Source organism: Chiloscyllium plagiosum, chromosome 7, assembly GCF_004010195.1.
Source record: "Chiloscyllium plagiosum isolate BGI_BamShark_2017 chromosome 7, ASM401019v2, whole genome shotgun sequence".
Classification (NCBI taxonomy): Eukaryota; Metazoa; Chordata; class Chondrichthyes; order Orectolobiformes; family Hemiscylliidae; genus Chiloscyllium; species Chiloscyllium plagiosum.
The window spans coordinates 100,242,495-100,264,976 of NC_057716.1; the positions used below are offsets into that span (position 1 = coordinate 100,242,495).

A 22,482-nucleotide genomic window follows, 5' to 3' on the forward strand; every position below is an offset into this window, starting at 1 on the left:
TCTGTGTGTATGTGTGGGTACATTGAATTTACTCTCATTTGTTTAAAGTTTTTGGCTTGCCTTTGGTTAATAATGAAAGTTGCTGAATCTCATTATGCTTTGCAGTTTGTTTTGTCAGGGGCCAATAAAGATCACACTGCGGTTCTGGGGTTTGCTGAAATGACAGGATGATTAAGATTCACGCTGCATTGGGAAGCAGTTAGCCCAGGCAATTCTGTGAACTAAACAATGGAAGAAAAGCCTGAAACTGTTGGAATTTGATTTGAAGAAAGCACATCCTTTCTTGGGTCTTGTTTACAATAACACTTGTCATGCAACAATAACACCTGTCATGGCATGATTCATAATCATTTGACAGTATTCGTGAGAAACCGACTATAGAGATCTCACACCTTTCTTAACAATTTCATAGATTCAGGATTGGAAGGAAATAACGGCAAGTTCATATCTCCACCCAGAAAAAGAGAGCACAATAGTCGGCTTCATTTCTCTCTATGTCTACTGCTTAAAGTCAGTCTGGGTTTGTGTCTTATACAAATAAACAGAAGTTGCCAAAAACCATAATCCAGTATCAGGAATCTTGCAATTTTTTTCCAGTTTTTGGCAGAGTTCCTTCCTTTGAACCGAATTGTGATGATCACTTAATAATCATTGAAGTCAGTGCATTGGAATTCAACCTTTCCACAACACAAACACATGCAGATATTAATTGATTGCTTGTGCTTAATGTGATAATTGTTACGAAATTTAAAATTTTTTCTCATCTCACTGTTACAATCTTCATTGTCATCCCACTGTGTTCAAAGCCATGAACCTGGAAAGTGGACACAGAACGTTGCTAAAGCCACAATAACTGCTTATTAACAATGACAGCAGCCCGATTCAACTAGATCTCAGATCTTCCCTCACTTCATCTCAGTAGACCATTGCTTACCACCTTCCAATTGGGATTGGAAACTCTTGTACAGTGAGGAAAAATGAAGAGGATAAATTGCAACAGACTGGTGATGTGGTGTGCTATTTACACTAGTCCTTCTCTATTCTTTAACCATTTTGCATTCAAGATAATTTTATGCAATTAAGCTAAAATCCCATAAAGAAAAGAAACATTTTAACTTTGAGGAACTGTATTTGCAAAAAAAAATTCATAAATTGCACACCTCACCTGAAACACATTTTCCATTGCATGAAATGCACGGATTAGATTTAAAGCTGCGCACAGGAAACATAGTAAACAAGATATGATTCCTGGTAGCGTTACTGGTTCCAGCCTTTGATTTGGAGCTGTGGGAACACAAATACAAAAAGTGGTATGAAGTTAGCTGCACATTTCAATTGCTAACATAGATCATGCGCTCCCAATAGAACAAACCACCCTGATGGCTTGCCAGATAATTGCATGCAAAACTGAACACAGAGACTAGTTATGATTTTCATTTGGTGCCAGGTTTGCTCATCAATCACACTGCAAAAAAATCAAGCTCAATAACCGCAACCTTGAACGGACGAGGAATGTACCCAAGATTCCTGTCTTAAGCTCTAGCCACTGACTTCATAATATGTTACATAGGTGTATACTTGACTGTGATGCTTCTGTAATCCATCAGCAGGTCAACTTTTACCATCTATGATGGATGTTTAAAGAGGCATAGTACTCAAAAGCTAGGAGATAATGGCTGCTTCAGAATAAAAGAAAATTGTTTTAATTTAAAAATATACCAAGTAATTTACCATCTGTGGAGAAAGTGAGGACTGCAGATGCTGGAGATCAGAGTCGAGTATGTGGTGCTGGAAAATCACTGCAGGTCAGGCAACATCCAAGGAGCAGAAGAATCTATGTTTCAGGCATAAGCCCTTCATCAGGAATGAGGCTTGTGGGCTGGGGTGCTGAGAGATAAATGGGAGGGGGTGGGGCTGGGGGGAAGTAGCTGAGAATATGATAGGTAGATGAAGGTAAGGGAGAAGGTTATAGGTCAGAGAGGAGGGTGGAGCGGACAGATGGGAAAGGTGATGGACAGGACAGGAAGGCGGTACTGAGTTGGAGGTTTGGGATTGGGATAATGTGGGAGGAGGGGAAATGAGGAAACTGTTGAAATCCACATTGAATCCATGTGATTGCAGGGTCCCAAGGCGGAATATAAGGTGTTCTTCCTCCAGGCATTGGGTGGTAACAGTTCTGTGATAGAGGCGGCCCAGGACCTGCATGTCCTTGATGAAATGGGAGATAGAGTTGAAGTGTTCAACCACGGAGTGGTGGGGGTGGGTGTCCCAGAGAGGTTCTCTTAAACGATCTGCAAATAGGCATCCTGTCTCCCCGATGTAGAGGAGACCATATCGGGTGCAATGGATACAGCAGATGACATTGGTGGAGGAACAGGTAAATTTACCATTTGTTATATGTGGTCTGTTAATGTCAGTGACTGGGAACAGAAAATCTAATGACTGTTGAAGATATATTGAGAAGCTGTTCCACCTGCAGAAGAGTTGATAACTACAAGACAACTGACAAAGTAGTTTTGAAGGTGGAGGAAAACAGATAATTTTTTTTTAAAAAGATCAGGCTATGATAATCTGGAATGAACTATCTGAAAGGATGGTGGAAGCAGATCTGCTTCATTTCAAAAAGGAATTAGATGTGTATTAACTTGGAAAAAATTAAAGGACTATGGGAAATAAAGCACGAGGAGCGTGTTGAATTGGACCAGTCTTTTAAATGTGTACAAAGCTTTCATTAGAGAGCTGCTGTATGCTAACGATACCACACGAACACACAATACTGAGGAATACCTGCAGTGGCAAACTCTTACACCTGTAAAGAAATTGGATTGACCAGAAACAAGTGGCTAAATGTCCAGAATTTTGTTATTTCACTGTCCAATCATTTTCAGCTGTTTCATCAATGACCTTTCCTCCATTATAAAGGTAAGAAACGGGGATCATTGCTGACAAGCGTACAATGTCCAGTATCATTTGGGATGTCACCTCAGAATACTAAAGCAGTCTGTGCCAGCATACAAATACACCTGGACAACATTCAGGCTTGTGCTAATGGCAAGTCATACTTGTGTCACTTAAGTGCCAGGGAATGACTATCTCCTCCAAGAGAGAATCTAACCATCAGCGTTTGACATGCAATGGCATTACCATGGCTGAATCCCCCACCATCAACCATCTTGGGATAATTATTGATCAGAAACTAGACTCATCATATAAATAGGAGTAGCTATAAAGCAGGACAATAGAGCCTATAAGGCATGCACTGTTCTCAGTTGTCAAGGTGTCTCTGACAATATCTTCCAAGCCCACTGCTTGAAACTCAACCTGGAACTCCATATGGAGTTGGACCCTGTATACCAATCACCTCAACCAACCGGGATACCTAAATAGCAAGTGGGACAGAACACTAATGCTTCACTGGAGGTGCACTGATGATATTATCTAGTGCAGTGATGAAACATCTGCAAACAAACTTAGCAGCTCAGCAAACAACTTATTTTACACTCCATCAATACCAACATCTGGTGAATAATTCCTCGTCTCTTGCCTTCAGTTTTAAACAGCTTCCTCCTCCCTTCCCCTTTGGTTACTCAACAGGCCGTTCCTCTTTCAGTGCTGCTCCATGTTCATTTAATAAATGCCATTCCTGACTCCACAGAGAAAGATGGTGCTATCCCTCAACCCTTCCTTGAGCCTCAATTACTCAGCTTACTCTTACCTTCTCCCAGTCCACTTTCTCAGTTACTTATTGAGGCCCCTTCCCCAGTGCCGATCTCTTCATTCCCCCAGTTTCAAGGTCCTCTACCCATTGCCAAGACTGAATCATTTCAAACTACCCCTCGTTGAGTGCCAAAATGCACAATTCCTCACTCTCCAGCTGGCTCCTGAATTTTGTGGCCCAGCGCAGACCTGTGGTGGTGACAAGTGAGCCCCTTATCACTTTTCCAGGGAGAGTGTGGGACCTGGCATTGGAATCGGCGGCTGCAACATTGGTGATGTAGGCCCAGTGATGAAAGATGGCGCTTGAGGAGTGACAACTTCACTGTTGGTTGGGTTTGACGCTGACTGTGCTGAAGCAGTGGTGGAAGGGCGTCATGGCGACATCGACAAGGTGGGTCCAGCGGCTAGAGATGTGACTATAACGGTGGTGGGTCCGCAAAGGTGGTGGCGAGGTGGTAGCGGAGGAGAATCAGCTCAGCAGCAAAAGATGTTGCCTGAAGACTGGTGACTTCAACATTGGTTGGGTCCAGTATAGGCAGCGGTGAAGAAGGATAGTGGTGGAGACGTCGTTGATGAGCTGGCTCTGCACTGATGGGCTACATTTTTTTTTCTTATTCTTAAAAATATTCAAAATGGTGCCAGACTGTGACAACAGGAGAAACATCTTTTCACTGTATTTTTCAATTTTCTCACTGTAAAATACATATGATAATAAAATCATTCATTCATTCACCACCCAATTGGAGAATTTGATAGCCACATCCTGGAGCTTAAATTTTTATCAGCTTGAAATAACCCTTAGGGTTTTATCGAAACACTTCTGGTCAGTAACTACTAGGAAATAATGTTTCTAACAAATCTCAATAATTTCTCCTTTTCTCAGGATTAACAGCTTTATACATCCATCTTCAGGCAAGAACTCAGCAGACCTGCCTTGAACTAAAACTGCAACTGAAAGGTTTCACTAAGTTGTGGGCGTTCCTTCTGAAGCTTAAAAGATGCCCAGCTTCTTCTAACGGAAAACCTAATGCACTACGCTGTGCTCTTCATAAACCCTCTCAATGTCAATACAAACTCATTAACTCTTGCAGGCGATCTCCCTCAAATTGTTTTAAAGTTAAGTCACCATGGCTACAGAAATACTTACATTTAACTCCTTCAAATAAACAGAATACCCCACATACTACTAGCTCAGAATTCAAAAATCCAAATTCAAAAAAGTTCTATATATGGAATCTCACATTTCAGAGTGACTGGAATTGTTTACACCTGGATATCATTCTGACACCCAAATCAGCCTCAACACGTTTGACCAAGATAATTCTGATCCAACTAATCTATACGCTCATGGTTCAAATGAGGTTTTGATATGCTTGGTGAATCAGGACATCGCACTTCTTTTTTGCATGACATAACAAGAAGGTGTGGGAAAGAAGAATTTTATAGTTTCAAAGTCCAAAAGACTAAAGCAGATAATAGAGTCAGTGGAATCTGAAGGTCAATCTTGAATCACTGAACAGTGAGTGTATCTAAAGTTACTGAAGCTTTAAAAAAAAGTGGTAAAATGATTCATGGAAAGGGGTTAGGGATAACGTCATTGTCTTCACTCCTAGTTGGGGTCACTGTCATACAGGGCTTCATGAAATTTGCTATAGTATAAGTCCACGCAAAATAAACTTGTTTATGATACAGCTCTACTTACTCCATTTAAAAATACCTGCAAGTGATATGTCAGTTTTATTATTTCTGGCACCTCTGGACTTTCAGGTATATTAGAATGGGTCATCTGTAATGTAATGTTGACTTTAGCATGATGAACATGTACAAGAACATAGCAGGGACCATAAAATAAAATATGACAAAGCATATTTCACTCTGCCCCATTCTGTGCGATGGTGGGTTGGCAGCATTTGTCTTCTGATCCAAGGGCCCTGCTATTCACGGATACCAGGCAGCAGAGTAGGCCATATCTATGTCATCTCATACAACTTCATTGTTCAGTGCAATGGTAGCTTCGTTGTTTCTCTGTGGGGGAGTGGTTTGGGGCTGGGCCCTGCACCACCCCAAATCCATGGCTGGCTCTGGCGCTGATGGCGTACAGGCTTCAGTGTCATCGGTGGAGTCCAGAGCCAGGATTACAGCAACTGCGCCTGGAGGAGCGTCAGCAATGACATAGGCGGACCTGTAATTGAGATCCCATAGTCCGTACCTGAGACCTGGGAGCCTGTTACGGAGACTGCAGCCAATGTCAAACAGCGAACAGAGTAACAGAGGGTAACAAGAGGAGGGATAGATTAAATCTATTACACTAAAATCTTGCATTATATTCAGTATTTCAAGATGGTGCTGGAGAAAGACAACATTTTGCATGCAACAAAACACTTTTCACTGTATTTTTACATACATGTGACAATAAATCTAAATCTCATCTCCTTTGCTGTTAACATTATCCATCCAAGTTTTCTTGGACCTGTGCAGGCACCAATCAATACAGATTTTCACAATAGCATTGATTCTACTGCAGTTCTCTCTCAATCCCAGTCAAAATGCTCTGCGTTAATGCAGGCTCTCACACCGAGGCCCAGCTAAGCTAGAAAACTGCACTCATTAAACAGAATCAAACACCATTCAAGATTAGGTTACCAACTGTTAGAGAGTGACAGAAATCAAAAACAGCTCAAAATTACAAATCCCTAACACTTGATAATTGAGAGAGTGAAGCTCTCCCTCACAGTGTTAAACAGTCAGAGCGCAATTCACAGAACATTTCCAGCAACTGTTTTCCCCCACTTAAAGCAGCCAAGTTGGAGTTGTTTTTTCAGTGATTGTACTTAGAATCCAGGTGGCATTCCAGACCAAATAATAGAGGATAGATTTAAACAATTCTTTTTACCCATTCCTCCATTCAAGCAAAGCAAGCAATTTCCACTACTAGCCATGAGTATTCATCATTTTGAGACTGTGAGCCATCAATTTACTGCTACTTTTTCAGTTATGCGAGTACAAGTTTAATGCCCAATGCAGGTGATTAACTCTCAATCTATATTTACTAATGGTTATATTTGTTTGCACAAGCCGAGGGTTTCCTTTCCAGACAAAACAAAATACATCGGGTCACTGTCCTTTCCAGCTGAAGTTATTCTTACAGATATTTAGTAGGCACAATTCAAAAGTTAACTTTTTAAACTAGAGAATATAAAATGCCCTGCAAGTCCTGTTAAAACTCTTCCTAAAATCCTAAAATATAGAGGGAGGGGGCTGGGGGACTGAAATGTTGACTTTCCTGCTCCTCAGATGCTGTCTGACCTGCTGTGTTTTTCCAGCTTCACATCTATTGACCATAGGATCCGACATCTGGATAGGCCCAGAACTTGACATCAAAATAATTCATACAAAGTCTAGGCCTTCAAACTCATCCATCTCAAGTTAAAGGAAACTCAAGTTAAGTTGACATATTTTAAAAGAGCTTTAGGTGACCAGACTCTACTTCTTGAACTTCCTCACTAAGTTTCTCAGCCATTAGCTCTCCTTTGTGTCGGTACTTCTCAAAACTTGCCTCTATGGCCAACCTTTTGGTCAATTATTTGAATGCTACTTTATATGATTCAGTGCCAAATTTTGTAATGTAACACTCTCATGATATAGTTTGCAATTAAATGCACGTGATGCAGCAAAACACCCCAAGGCACTTCACAGACACACTGTTGACAAAATCTGATTCCACACACGAAATAGCAAGTTTTGAGAAGATTTGTAGCTCAGGTTGAGGTTCTGGATGTAAGCTTGCTCACTGAGTTGGAAGGTTCGTTTTCAGACATTTCATCACCATTCTAGGTAACATCTTCAGTGAGCCTCTGAATGAAGCACTGGTAGTGCAGCCCACTTTCTATTTATATGTCTGAGTTTCCTTGAATTGGTGATGTCCTTTCTTGTGGTGACATCATTTCCTATGGTGATGTCATTTCCTGTTCTTTTTTCTCAGGGGATGGTAAATCGGATCCAATTCAATGTGTTTGTTGATAGAGTTCTGGTTAGAATGTCATGTTTCTAGGAATTCTCGTGCGTGTCTCAGTTTGGCTTGTCCTAGGACGGATGTGTTGGCCCAGTCGAAATGGTGTCCTTCCTCATCCGTATGTAAGGATACTAGTGAGAGTGAGTCATGTCTTTTTGTGGCTAGTTGATGTTCATGTATCCTGGTGGCTAGTTTTCTGCCTGTTTGGTTACAGTTCTTGCAAGGTATTTTGTAGATGATATTAGTTTTGCTTGTTGTCTGTATAGGGTCTATTAAGTTCATTAGCTGCTGTTTTAGTGTGTTGGTGGGTTTGTGGGCTATCATGATGCAAAGAGGTTTGAGTAGCCTGGCAGTCATTTCTGAGATGTCTTTGATGTAGGGGAGAGTGGCTAGGGTTTCTGGGCACGTTTTGTCTGCCTGTTTGGATTTGTTGCCCAGAAATCGGTGGACTGTGTTCATTGAGTACCTTTTTTTTGAATACACGGTATTGGTGGTTTTCCCCTGCTTTACGTAGTTCCTATGTGATGCAGTGTGTGGTGGCTTGTTGAAATAATATTCTGATGCAGCTTTGTTTGTAGATGTTGGGATGATTGCTTCTGTGGTACAATATTTAGTCCGTTTGTGTTGTTTTCCTGTAGACGTTGGTTTGATGTTCCCCATTGGCTGTTCGTTCTACTGTGACATCTAGGAATGGCAGTTTGCCAGTAAGGGTATTGTTAATGGTCCTGAAGGTTTCCTCTATTTTGTTTTGTTTAGTGAGGATAAAGGTGTCATCCACGTAGCTGACCCAAAGTTTGGGTTGGATGGTTGGCAGGGCTGTTTGTTCGAGTCTCTGCGTTACTGCCTCTGCAATCAACAAACACATTGACTTGGATCCTATTTACCACCTCCTGAGAAAAAGAACAGGAAATGATATCACCATAGGAAATGATGTCACCACAGGGAATGATATCACTAACCCAAGGAAATTCAGACATATAAATAGAAAGCAGGCTACACCACCAGTGCTTCATCCAGAGGCTCACTGATCATATTACCTAGTATGGTGATGAAACGTCTGAAAACGAACCTTCCAGCTCAGCGAGCAAACCTACATCCACTAAATATAAATCTCTAATTTGTTATTGTTGAAAGTCTCAGTTTCAAGTAGGTAAAAGCAAACAAACAGTATCCTTCATTTGAATTTTTTCATTGGCAGTCCACTCAAAAAACATAACTCGCAAAGTAAGGAAAGCATGAATCTCACTGCTCAATAGTCATTAGCTGCTCTTATTTGGTACGTTGCAGTGTACAAGCTTGGAGATTGATAGAAATACCTTTCATTTGTAGTTGCCTATTCTTGACAGTGTAAGTTAACATTAGAAATTCAGAAACAAGTACTTAATGTGAAAGAAGTTTGTGGTTCTGTATATTCTCGTATATGTTAAATTAACAACTGCATTAAAATAATATTAGAAATGATCATTTAAGGTTTTACGATGATCTAAGACCAATAACTTCTTAAAAGGACATTTGAAATTCCACTTAAAAGCCAAAAGATGACAAGCTAATTTTACCTTCTAAAACTTTCAACGTACAGAAGGCTGAAAACACTATTTAAATAAACACTTGTGGGCAACTTATAGTTTAAATCATTAAACAGAATACTCCTTATTTCTGTTATTGTAACTGAAAACAGACTTGACAGATATACTGAACTGTCCTTTAAGTGGATATTCAATTCTCTTGGAATTCATTCAAGTGATTCCAAACACATGAAGATTTATTTCTGATCTTCATCTTTGTTAACCTGGAAACTTTTAATCTTAGGACCGTCATTCATTCATTCAGGTTTTTCCCTGGAAAGTCTATTTCCAGCACAGGCTTGGTAAATCTTCCAGCCTCCTTTCAATTCCTGAAATTGGCCTTTTCAATCCGAGTGGTGAAACACAACTTAGTGCATATAACTTTTCTCCTTCACCTGGAACCTGGCAGACGAATCTGCCTAACTCAGGAACATTTCTCTCTCAAAGCCATCTCCATGGCAATGTGAATGCAATAGGCGATACATGAAAACATCTTTCCTCACTAAGGGGTTTTGCCCAAAACGTCGATTTTTCTACTCCTCAGATGCTGCCTGACGCATTGTGCATTTCCAGCACCACTCGAATCTTGACTCTAATCTCCAACATCTGCAGTACCCACTTCTGCCTATGAAAACAGAAATGCTGATTGAGATCCTGACTCTTTTTATTGAATCTTGGAAACAGGTACTCAGTTTAATGCACAACTATTTACAATCTAGCATTCTCAACATTTTTCTGGGACTTTGGAGACAATCAGTCTCTTCACTATTAGCACTTGGGCTGCTGTCATTGCCTCCAAGTGTAAACACCATGAACCTTCTCAGTAAGAATATCTGCACCGCCTTCAATCTCTAACAACCAACCAACCAGATTTGCCGTCAGGCAGCTTTCAGAAGAGGTCACATACCCACTTCATCTTACTTTAATAATATAGTTGCAAAACTCATAACTGCAAGTGACACAAATAGGGTTTCAGCTTGCATTATTTCATTATCTAATACAATACCAATAAAATATTAGTATATCCACAGGATAGAATTTTGATGCCAATTACATCCAGTCATTAGTGACTGCAGTGTCAGGGGTGCAAAGCCGGACAACCAGAACAACAAATCTTTGGAGTTCTTTGTCATGAATATAGACCTGCAAAACAGGCTTCAAAAATTAGCCTTACTTTGAAAAATAAAACATTTGCTTAAAGGGCATATTACTGAAGTTTACAGAATGATAAATGGATTGGTTTTGTATAGTTAGATGTGTTTTTTAAAAATTGATTTGTGGAATGTGGGCATCGCTGGCTGGCCAACATTTATTGGCCATACCTAGTTGCCCTTCGAGGTGGTGGTGGTGAGCTGCCTTCTCGAACTGCTGCAGTATACCTGCTGTGGATTGACCCACAATGCCCTTAGGGAGGGAATTCCAGGATTTTGACCCAGTGACAGTGAAGGAACAGCGATATATTTCCAAGCAAGGATGGTGAGTGGCTTGGACGGAAACTTGAAGGTGGGGGTGTGTCCACGTATTTGTTTTTGTCCTTCTATATGGAAGTGGTTGTGGGTTTGGAAGGTGCTGTCTGAGGACCTTTGGTGAATTTCTGCAGTGCATCTTGTAAATGGTACACACTGCTGCTACTAAGCATTGGTGGTGGAGGGAGTGGATGCTTCTGAATGTCATGCCAATCAATCGGGGTGCTTTTACATGGATGGTGTCAAGCTTCTTGAGTGTTGTTGGAGCTGCACTCATCCAGGAAAGCAGGGAGAATTCCATCACACTCCTGACTTGTGCCTTATGGACAGTGGACAGGCTTTGGGGATCAGAAGGTGAGTTATCTGGCACAGGAGTCCGAGTCTCTGATCTGCTCTTGTAACCAGTGTTTATGTGGTGAGTTCAGCTGAGTTTCTGGTCCTATATCTATCACCCCTCAATTTAAAACTATGTCCACTCGTGCTAGCCATCACCATCAGAGGGAAAAGATTCTCACTGTCCAACTTATCTAACTCTCCGATTTCCTTGTATGTTTCAATTAAGTCACCTCTCAACCTTCTCTCTAATGAAAACAGCCTCAAATTCCTCGTAAGAACTTCCTTCCATACCAGGCAACATCCGAGTAAATCTCCTCTGAACCCCTTCCAAAGCTTCCACATCCTTCCTTTAATGCGGTGACCAGAACTATATGCAATACTCCAAATGTGGCCACACCAGAGTTTTGTATAGCTGCAGCATGATCTCATAGTTCCAAAACTCAATCCCCCTACCAATAAAAGCTAACACACCAAATGTGTGGATTTTGTTTTCTCAATAAGCCGATCAATCTGGGTGGCAACTTTCAAGGATCTATGCACACAGACACTGAGATCTCTCTGCTCATCCACACTACCAAGAATCTTACCATTAGCCCAGTATTCTGCATCCCTGTTACTCCTTCCAAAGTAAATCACCTCACATTTGTCTGTGTTAAACTCCATTTGCCACGTCTCAGCCCAGCTCTGCAGCTTATCTATGTCCCTCTGTAACTTGCAACATCCTTTGTCATTAACCACAACTCTACTAACTGTAGAGTCATCCGCAAATTTACTAACCCATCCCTCTATGCCCTCGGCCAGGTCATTTATATAAATGACAAACAACAGTAGACCCAAAACAGATCCTTACGGTACCCCACTAGTAAGTGAACTCCAGGATGAATATTTCCCATCAACCACCACCTTTCTTCTTCCAGCAAGCCAATTTCTGATCCAAACCACTAAATCACCCTCAATCCCATGCCTCCGTATTTTGTGCAATAGTCTATTGTGGGGAACCTTATTAAACGCCTTACTGAGATCCATATACACCCCATCAACCGCTTTTCTGTCATCCACCTGTTTGGTCACCTTCTCAAAGAAGTCAATACGGTTTGTGAGGCATGACCTACCCTTCACAAAACCATGTTGACTATCCTAATCAACTTATTCATCGCCAGATGTTTATAAATCCTCTCTCTTACAACCCTTTCCAACACTTTACCCACAACTGAAGTAAGGCTCACAGGTCTATAATTTCCAAGGTTGTTTCTACTCCCCTTCTTGAACAAGGGAGCAACATTTGCTATCCTCCAGTCTTCTGGCACTACTCCTGTAAACAATGATGACATAAAGATCAAAACCAAAGGCTCGGCAATCTCCTCTTTGACGCCCCAGAGAATCCTAGGATAAAGCCCATCGAACCCAGGGGATTTATCTATTTTTACACCTCATGTACCTCAATCCCATCTAGTCTAGCAGCCTGTATCTCAGTATTCTCCTCGACCACATTGTCTTTTTTGAGTGTGAATACTGATGGTTTCCTAGCCTGAACCACTTTCTTTTCACCACAGATGCCCAATCCATCCCCAAGAAGATCGGAGTTGTTGCTGCTTCTTTCTCAGATGAACACTTTCTACCCATTATCATCTAACTTTGTCTGGCTGAAAGATCCTCACATTTAATATATCCTCCTCACCACCTCATTGCTATGGGTTAGGTGGTTGTCCTTTCACTTTTCTATGCGCACTTTTGAATTTATGCAACAGGGATAATGCACTGGACTTGCAGGGACACATGATGGTGACTTTTTCTTAGGGTGTGGCGATCCTACAATAGTGGACAATAGGGAACCCATATTGAAAGGACCTGAATGGGAAAGGACAGAATAGTTGGGTGAAATGGAGCACACCTAAAAGGATTGTCATTGTGAGAATGAACAGAATGTTCACCAATCTAATTTCAGGGTAGTACAAGCAGTAACCCAGCAAGTTCACCTGGACCCTACCAGCTGGACCAAGTCTGGAGAATTCATAATGCCTAATGAATAGTGACTGGCTTATAGATTGCTCTTTGTGAAGCAATCCAGTTTCATTCCTCTACTCAATCCCTTTAGCCCTTTCAAGTTTATTTCCTTCAAATGCCCACCTCCCTTACTTTTGAAATCACCGATTGTGTCCACTTCCACCATACCTGACAGCAGTAAGTTCCAGATCATTACCTCTCGCAATTCCTCTTGAATCTGTTGCTCAAAAACATGTATCTGTTTGTCCTAGTTTCAAGTAATGGGAACAGCTTTTTTACTTTGTCTAGTTTGTCCAAACCTGTCACCTCAATGCTATTTCTTAAAGGAGGAAAACATCAGCATCTCCAATCTATCGTTGTAACTAAAATTCCCCTTTCTCTTGAATTATTTGAGTAAATCCCTTCTGCAGCCTCTCAAGGATATTCAAATCTGTTCTGAGGAAGGGTCATTGGACCCAAAACGTTTAATCTGATTTCTCTCCACAAATGCCATCAGACCTGCTGAGCTTTTCCAACAATTTGTGTTTTTGTTTCTGATTTCCATGTTTGGCATTTCTTTTGGTTTTAATTTAAATTCAAGTATTTGAGAGCCTTATAAAGGGAGAGAGGTTAAGGCAGAGCCCACAGAAGAGAAGAGGAGTATGGAGGGACCGAATGAACTCTGGCATTGGAATGGTGAGGCCGGCAGGTTTAAACGGCATGAGTAAGACCAAATTCTGAGCTAATGGAGCAACACTGCTTTAAATTAATATAGCATATTTAAAATAGTAAATAATTCTGAAACATTTTTCAGAAACGAACAAGCAAAAATTTAGCACCAAACTACAAAGGGGTCTTGGGGAAGGTGACCAAAAATTTTGGCAAAATTATAGACTTTAAGGAGCACCTGAAAGGTATCAATGGTGTTAGTAACCAGGGATCTGGGGAGATTTTTGTCTTATCATATTTTTATTTAGTATCTTGGGGGGGGGTTCCATTAAATATGCCACAATAAGATGAATTGTTGTTGTTGAACGATAGCTCAATCATCAGCCATTAAGAGAGGAAACAAAAGAAATCGGTAGTTGGTCTCAAGGGACGAGAACCTAATGCTTCTAACGTGATGCTGCAGTCCAAATATTAATGAAACATAGAAAAAATAAAATTTCCTCACCTATTCCCTTGGAAGGGGTGGAATGTGCATGCACATTACCATTCACTGTTCCAACATCTAGCATAGTTAGCTGATGAGATGGCCTCAACTTGATCTCCGTCTGCATGTCAGCAAGATTTATCTTTGTTGATAGAGACCGAGGGTTATTGTATCTCTGCTTGGTCTTCTGGATAAAATTATCTAGAGATTTAAAGTAGACAAAATTAAGACATGAAAATCATTCTCTCTTTTAACTAGTAGAACAGAAGACCTTTACATTAATTCAAAAAAAAAAATTCTTGGAGTGAAAGAGAATGCTATTCAGCCATTAATTCCACATTGGGCCCACATACAGCAATTCACTTAGTCCCCCCTTCCCCACTCTATCCTATGTCAGACCCTTATTCTCAAGAGTTCATCCAATTTCCTTTGACACTATTCACTGTGTACACTTCCACGATCTGTGCAGTGAATTCAAGGTCATGCAAGAAAGACGATATTTAGTGCATAGTGCTTTGTTGCAAGACTAGTAAGTCAGAGACCAAGGTGATGTTCCGGTGGCCTGGGTTCAAATCCCACCACGGCAGATGGAGAATTTGAATTGAATTAAAATCTGAATTGAAAGTTTAATGATGAGCGTGAAACCGCTGTCAATAAAATAAAAACTCTGGTTCTCTAACTTCCTTTAGGGAAGGAAACTGTTGCTCGATCCAGAGGGAAGGTGAGAGTTATTGCCCTTGACACCAATGTTGCATGGACCACAACAGTAAGTCAAATATTGTCAGTTATTAAAGAAATACAACAGGCAAAGTTACCAATTAAAATACTGATGCTGTCAGTCTGAAATGATTGACAAAGCACTGGGTGTAAACAGTCCCCAAATAACAGAATGATTAGAATCCTTCAACAGCACCTTCCAAACCCACAACCTCTATTACCTAGGACAAAGACAGCAGATGCATGGGAACACCACCACTTGCAAGTTCCCCTTCAAGCCACAGAACATCCAACTTGGAAATATGTTACCATTCCATATATGTCGCTGGATAGAAGTCCTGGAACTTCCTGACTGCATATTGGGTGTACCTATGTCACATGGACTGTAGAAATACAGGCGGCAAACTATGACCACTTTTACAAGGTTAGTCGCAGAACAGTTAATAAATGGAAGCCTAGCCAGTGCCACCCACAACCCATAAACTAGTTTTTAAAACTCAGCTGCATTTTTGATTTATTGGCAAGATTCAAATCTTGCACATGCTGGATAACACAAACTTTCCTGCTCGTTATTCTAGTTTAACCAATCATCAAATTGAGGACAATTATACAACTGGTCCCCTTGTTATAATTTCATTTGTACCCGAATTGCTATACAAGAGAAAGATGTGACTTATGCATCTGAATTCACAGGACCAAAATGAAAAATTATGTTCAATGTAATACAATTAATAAACAGAATTTTTAAAATATATCTGCTTTTCCCTTCTCAATATGTAATTAATACTTTGCATGTTTTCCTCTCCATAAATTTCCACTTTAGAAGACAAACTATCATTGTTTTCATTGTCATATAACCATTTACAAAAAAGAAATATGCAAGCTCACCAAATTCTATGAAAGAGTATGGCCTGACAGCAATATTTATCCTCATCGTGTCATATAACGTTATAAATTCTCGTTGCAGTTCATCCAAGAAACAGAAAGCGAGGACATTTGGATAATTCTCAGAGCAGATCATCATATACCCCAGTCCCAATGAGCTTATAAAACTAAGGAGAAGAAAAAAAGTTAGTAACGTATCATACAAAAAATAATGGAACATTTACTGTAACAAAACAATTACTGGAACAAAATGGTTCATAAATACTAGCGCAGAATGTACATTATTAAAATTAGTCTATTGTACAATTCAAAATATATTAAATGCACTTGCCTCTATTAAATAGAAAAAATTAAAAACACTTTTTAAATCGCTCTCCAAATTTGACAGAGTATATAAATTTATCTACCACTCAGGTTCACAGAATGTGGCAGTACAATAGTAGCAGGATTACACCAGCATGAACAGGTCTCCTGCACAAGTTACAATACTTCGAGGGTTTTCAAAAGAATTCTATGCTCTATTCAGGTGCTTCACTTTTCTAGCCTTTTTTAAATTATTCATTCAGTGGATGAGGGGGTCAATGGATCAAAGGTAAAACCACCATTAGTCAGGCAAGGGGAGTGGTTGAGAAAGAGAATTGGGTAACCTTCTTGGGCAACCTCAGCAGGTGCAGGAATTGAACCCATGCTGTTGGCATTACTTTACATTGCAAACCAGCTGTCCAGTCAGTTAGCTCAACTAACTGGATAGGCCAGATTTTACAACCCATCTCCAAATGTTCCAGAAAAGGTAATGGTGAGCTGCCTTCTTGAACTGCTGCAGACCACAGAGTAGTGCCACGGTGCTGTTGGGAATAAATTCTAGGAATTTGAGCCAGCAGTATAATTCCAAGTCAGGATTCTTTGAGATGATCATAAAATGTGTGCCTTACTTGCACTATCTCACCAATGGAAACATGTTTTTAGACATTGATTTCAGTGTGTTCTTTTGTATCTTGAAGGCCTATAAGCAGGGCATCCTTCAACTTTCCCAGTACCAATGAAAATCCTTGATTATAAATTTGTCTCTTTCTAACAGTAACATCCTTGTGAATCTATGCTAAACCATTTCCAAAGCTTTTGCATCATTCGCCAACTAGGATTCAACTAGAGATTCTGATATCTTATATTGCGCTAAGAAAGCTGTGTGGAAGCAAACCTCAATATTAAAGTATCATGTAAACTGCGAAACTAATTTTTTAAAAGATATTTGGCCAAGTTCTGAGCTACATGGTGGATGGCAAAGGTTCAGGCATCAATAGGTGAACTAAAGGCGGCACGGTGGCACAGTTTGTGGGCGGCACGGTGGCACAGTGGTTAGCACTGCTGCCTCGCAGCGCCAGAGATCCGGGTTCAATTCCCGCCTCAGGCGACTGACTGTGTGTGGAGTTTGCACATTCTCCCCGTGTCTGCGTGGGTTTCCTCCGGGTGCTCCGGTTTCCTCCCACAGTCCAAAGATGTGCAAGTCAGGTGAATTGGCCATGCTAAATTGCCCGTAGTGTTAGGTAAAAGGGGTAAATGTAGGGGTATGGGTGGGTTACGCTTCGGCGGGTCGGTGTGGACTTGTTGGGCCGAAGGGCCTGTTTCCACACTGTAAGTAATCTAATCTAAAGGATAGTCTTAGAGGGCTGTTGGGTTGAAATATGAAAATTGCTGATTTATTTACAGCAAAACATATAGTAACAATGGGCTGCTACAGCAATTGAAGCACAATATTGACCACAGACATCAAAAGACAAAATTGGAGAGCAGTGAAAGTGTGGGCAAATAAACACTTGTTTTTTTAGGAAATACAGCTTCTGCTTTATCCCGGTGTCTCTGCCTCATGGGCATTAAGGAGAGCAGGCAATGTGCTCAGACACTTTCAGCTATTCTGAACCAACCAGCAGAAGATGCAAAATAGTCGACAAGAAAAGAATTACCGAATGACTCTCTCGCCCAACTTGCAAAAAATAAACGTCATCACTTCCACGTCAGTGACATGACTGGGACAGATTAGTAGGCATGAGCTTACTGCTCTGTCACGAGTTGAAATTCCAATGTCTGAGCGATACTGCGGCCCAACATTTAATTTTAAAAGGGAAAAATTAAAATTAAGATTGACTCCCAGATGCTCCTCACTCTATAGTAAATTACATGCTGGCTCGGCCAAAAGCACCGATTCCAAATGTAATATAATGGCATATCAGCAAAGTAATGGAAGGGACTATCACACAGTGCTATTAGACTGTACCTGTAGTTGAACAGCCTGCTCACGGATACCCAGTTTGAGAGCCACTACAGCCACTCAGCTTCTGACCTCATTACAGCCTTGGTCAAAACTGCGACAAAGGCAGTAGGAGTATACTGAAGAGAGAAAGCAGGAGGGTAAAAAGGGGAAATGAGAAAGCTTTGGCAAATAGAGTTGAGGAGAATCCAAAAACCTTTTATAAATACATTAAGGGCAAAAGGGCCCTAAGGAGAGAATAGGGCCCCTCAAAGTTCAGCAAGGTGGCCTTTGTGTGGAGCCACAGGAGATCGGGGATATCCTTGGACAAGCCAAACAAAGACACGCACGAGAATTCCTAGAAACATGGCATTCTAACCGGAACTCTATCAATAAACATATCGAGTTAGACCCCATCTACCACCTCCTGAGAAAAGGAACATGAAGTGACTTCACCACAAGAAATGACTGGATTGGGTTGGGCTATCTGGTCGGCATGGACGAGTTGGACAGAAGGGTCTATTTCCGTGCTGTACATCTCTATGACTTTATAAATGAGCTGCACTTCAGAATTGAGAGAGTGACTGCCTTTGACATCAAGGCTACATTTCACCAACAATGGCATCAACAGTCCTTAGCAAATCAGAGGAAAAACTCTCTGCTGGTTGAAGCCTCACCAGCACAAAAGACTGTTGTGGTTATCTGTAGGTCAATTATCTTGGCCTTTGGACATCTCTGCAAGAGTTCTTCAGGATGATGTCCTCAGTGCAGCCATTTGCAGCTGCTTCATCAATGACTTTCCCTCCAACATAAACTCAGAAATATGAATACTCACTTATAAATGAACAGTGTATGGAAACATTTACGACTCCTCAGACTTTCTGGAGCATTCTGGATCAGTCTGTGTCCATATACAGCAAGTCCTGGACCATACACATGCTTGGAGTGATAAGTGTCAAGTGACCACTCAAATGCTAGGCAGTGACTATCACCAAACAAGAGAAATCTGGCTGTTATTCCTCAACGTTGAATGCCAAACAATACAAGGTAGTTCTATTAAAGCAAAGAAGAACAGATGTGCAGAGTAATGAAGTCTTGCTTCAATTGTATAGCAGCTTAGACAGACCACACCTGGAGTATTCTATGCAATTTTGGTCTCCTTAGCTCAAAATATATAGTCATAAAAACAAAGTTTAAAAATCACACAACGCCAGGTTATAGTCCAACAGGTTTATTTGGACCTGTTGGACTTTAGCCTGGTGTTGTGAGAGTTTTAACTTTGTCCACCCCAATCCAGCACTGGCACCTCCAAATCATGTCATAAAAGCAGGTTCCCAGGGAACGTAGGTTCCCAGAATGGGGGAAAGTGATTAGATTAGATTAGATTACTTACAGTGTGGAAACAGGCCCTTCGGCCCAACAAGTCCACACCGACCCGCCGAAGCGCAACCCACTCATACCCCTACATTTACCCCTTTAAACTAACACTACGGGCAATTTAGCATGGCCAATTCACCTGACCCGCACATCTTTGTGACTGTGGGAGGAAATCGGAGCACCCGGAGGAAACCCATGCAGACACGGGGAGAATGTGCAAACTCCACACAGTCAGTCGCCTGAGGCGGGAATTGAACCCGGGTCTCTGGCGCTGTGAGGCAGCAGTGCTAACCACTGTGCCACCATGCCGCCCACTTATGAAGACTGCACAAACTATGCCTGCATTCAAGAGTTTCAAAGAAAAAGAAAAGATCTCATTGAAATCTGTAAAATATTTAAAGGGATAGATAGGGTTAATGTAGGTAAAATGATTCTCCTGGTAGAGGAATCTACAACCAGAGGGCACTGTTTCAAACTAAGGACCAAGTGGAGTTTTTTTTACTCAAGAGGGGGTGAAATTTTGGAATTCTCTACCCTAGAGGACTGTGGAAGCTCAATCTTTTGAGTATAGAGGTTAATCTTTGTTTCATTATCTCCATAACTCTTTATGCCATTGATGATGTGGCTAAAAGGCACTGAAGTGTTTGATCAAACATGATTATATTACACGGCAGAGAAGTTGCAATGGGCTGAATGGTCTGCTCTGTTCCTAATATCATCACTGAATTGCCCATTATCAACATCCTGGGGCTACGACTGAGCAGAAACTGAATTGGACCAGCCATAGAAAAACTAGCTACTAAACCATGTCAGAGGTTAGAATTCTGTAGTGAGTAACTTGCCTCCTGTCTCCACACTGCCTATGCATTAGCTACAGGGCACAAGTCAGAAGTGTACTGGAATACTGCCCAGCTGTTTGGATAAGTCAAGGTCAAGTACATTCAAGATACAGACACAGGCAGGAGAAAGCAGCCAGCTTGATTTTTTAAAAATTCACTTGTGGGATGTGGGCTTTGCTGGCTGGTAGGCATTATTGTCTGCCCCCTAGCTGCTCTTGAACTGCTAAGCCATTTCAGTGGACAGTTGAGAGTCAACCATATTGTTGTAGGTCTGGAGCCACATATAGGTCAGACCAAGTGAGGAGGGCAGATTTCCTTCCCTGAATTGCATTAGTGAGCTCGATGGGATTATTGTAATAATCAGCAATGGTTTCACGGTCTTCATTCCAGATTTGTTTAAACTGAATCCAAATTCCAATATCTGGCATAATGGTGAGATTCAATCCCAGGTCCCTGGAATTTTAACTGAGTTCCTGGATTAATAGTTTTGTGATAATACCAGGAGGACATCACCTCCTCACTGGCAGCCCATATCGCAACATTCACTCCCTACATCCTTAATGCATGATGGAAACAGTATGTGCCATCTACAAGATGCACAATAGTAAAGCTTCTCTATAGCACCTTCCAAACCTGCAAACTAATACACCTGGAAGGACAAGGGCAGCAGATTCATGGGAACAGCACCAGCTGCAAGATCCCCATCCTGAGTTGGAACTATATCGGCATTCCTTCACTGTTTCTGGGTCAATATCTTGCAATTCTCTTCCCAACTTCACTCTGTGTTCCCCAAATCACCATCTTCTCCAAGGCAATTAAGGGCAAGGAATAAATACTGGCCTAACCAGTGATGTCCACATCCCAGAAAGATATAAAAACAGAGGGTCAGGCAGCATAGATGGACAGAAAGAGAAAGCAAGCTAATGTTTTGAGTCTAGATGATTCTTCAGAGTTTATCAAACCAACCATGGAAACAGATGTATTTTGTTAAAACAATAATGACAATTGTAAGAACTTTAAAAACACAACCCTTACTTTCATTCTGATGTTATCTTAGGATGTTGGAAAAATATTTTATTCATTGCATGCAGGAGTCAGTGTCTCGGTCAGTATATATTGCCCATCTCTAATCCCTTTAACTGAGTGGCTTCCTCAGCTATTTCAGAGGACAGTTAAGCATCAACAACACTACTGTGGATCTGGAGTGTTCTGTAGGCCAGGTAAGGAATTGCAGATGCCTTCCTCAAAGGACAGCAATTAATTCGATGGATTGATAATGACAATCAACAATGGTTACATGGTCACCATTAGAGTAGCTTTTAATTCCAGATTTTTAAAAATTGGATTTAAATTTCACTATCTGCCACAGTGGGATTCGAATCCATGTCACTCGAAAAGTATTCTGGGGTTCAGGATTCCTGGGCCAGTGACATAATAGAAACTGGGAAGCACAGACTACCCTTTCTCCTCTACAGTCCGGTCTCAAATTCAGCCAAACACGGAATAAAAGCCTTATTTGGCCACATGAAAGGGCGCGACAATCATTTCTAAGTTAGCACAGAGTCACAGCAGAGAAATGGGTTATAATGAGACACAATTTGGTCATCTCACTTAGAGATGCCACTCCAATGGCTTAGTTGTAGCAAGTAATTTGCTGAAATGCGTATGCTTTCTAAAGGGAGTGCCCAGAATTGAACACAATGTTTTAACTGAGGCATGAGCAGTGTCTATGAAGATTTTACTCTTTGCACCCTCTATCTATTAACGTAAAGGAATCCATTACCTTATATCTTGAAAAAAAATGTGAACGTACATGTTCATGTATATCTGCTTCTACACCTACTTTGAAATTGTCTTTGCATTGTCTCTCTCAGTTTTCATACCAATATGTAATGTTTCATACTGCTGCCACTGGCTTCCAATTTCACTGGTCTACGTCCCACTAAAGTCTGTTATTATTCTCCTCAATGTTTACCACATTTTTGAGATTTGAGTCAGGTGTGAACTTTAAAATTATAAACAATTAGAGGCACAGAGTCATAGAGATGTACAACATGGAAACAGACCCTTCGATCCAACCCGTCCATGCCGACCAGATATCCCAACCCAATCTAGTCCCACCTGCCAGTACCCAGCCCATACCCTCCAAACCCTTCCTATTCATATACCCATCCAAATGCCTTTTAA

The 22,482-nt window shown here is 41.0% G+C and overlaps 1 protein-coding gene across 1 annotated transcript in view; it reads right to left on the bottom strand.

Annotated features, from left to right (window-relative positions):
- sec22a (SEC22 homolog A, vesicle trafficking protein) overlaps nt 1-22,482 on the bottom strand; it is a 65,759-nt gene that overhangs the window by 21,970 nt on the left and 21,307 nt on the right. The window contains exons 3-5 of the mRNA XM_043694261.1: nt 15,838-16,001; nt 14,254-14,433; nt 1,166-1,284 (exon numbers count right to left, since the gene is read on the bottom strand). Of these exons, the coding sequence (XP_043550196.1) occupies nt 1,166-1,284; nt 14,254-14,433; nt 15,838-16,001 (463 nt within the window). The remainder of the gene's footprint in view (nt 1-1,165; nt 1,285-14,253; nt 14,434-15,837; nt 16,002-22,482) is intronic.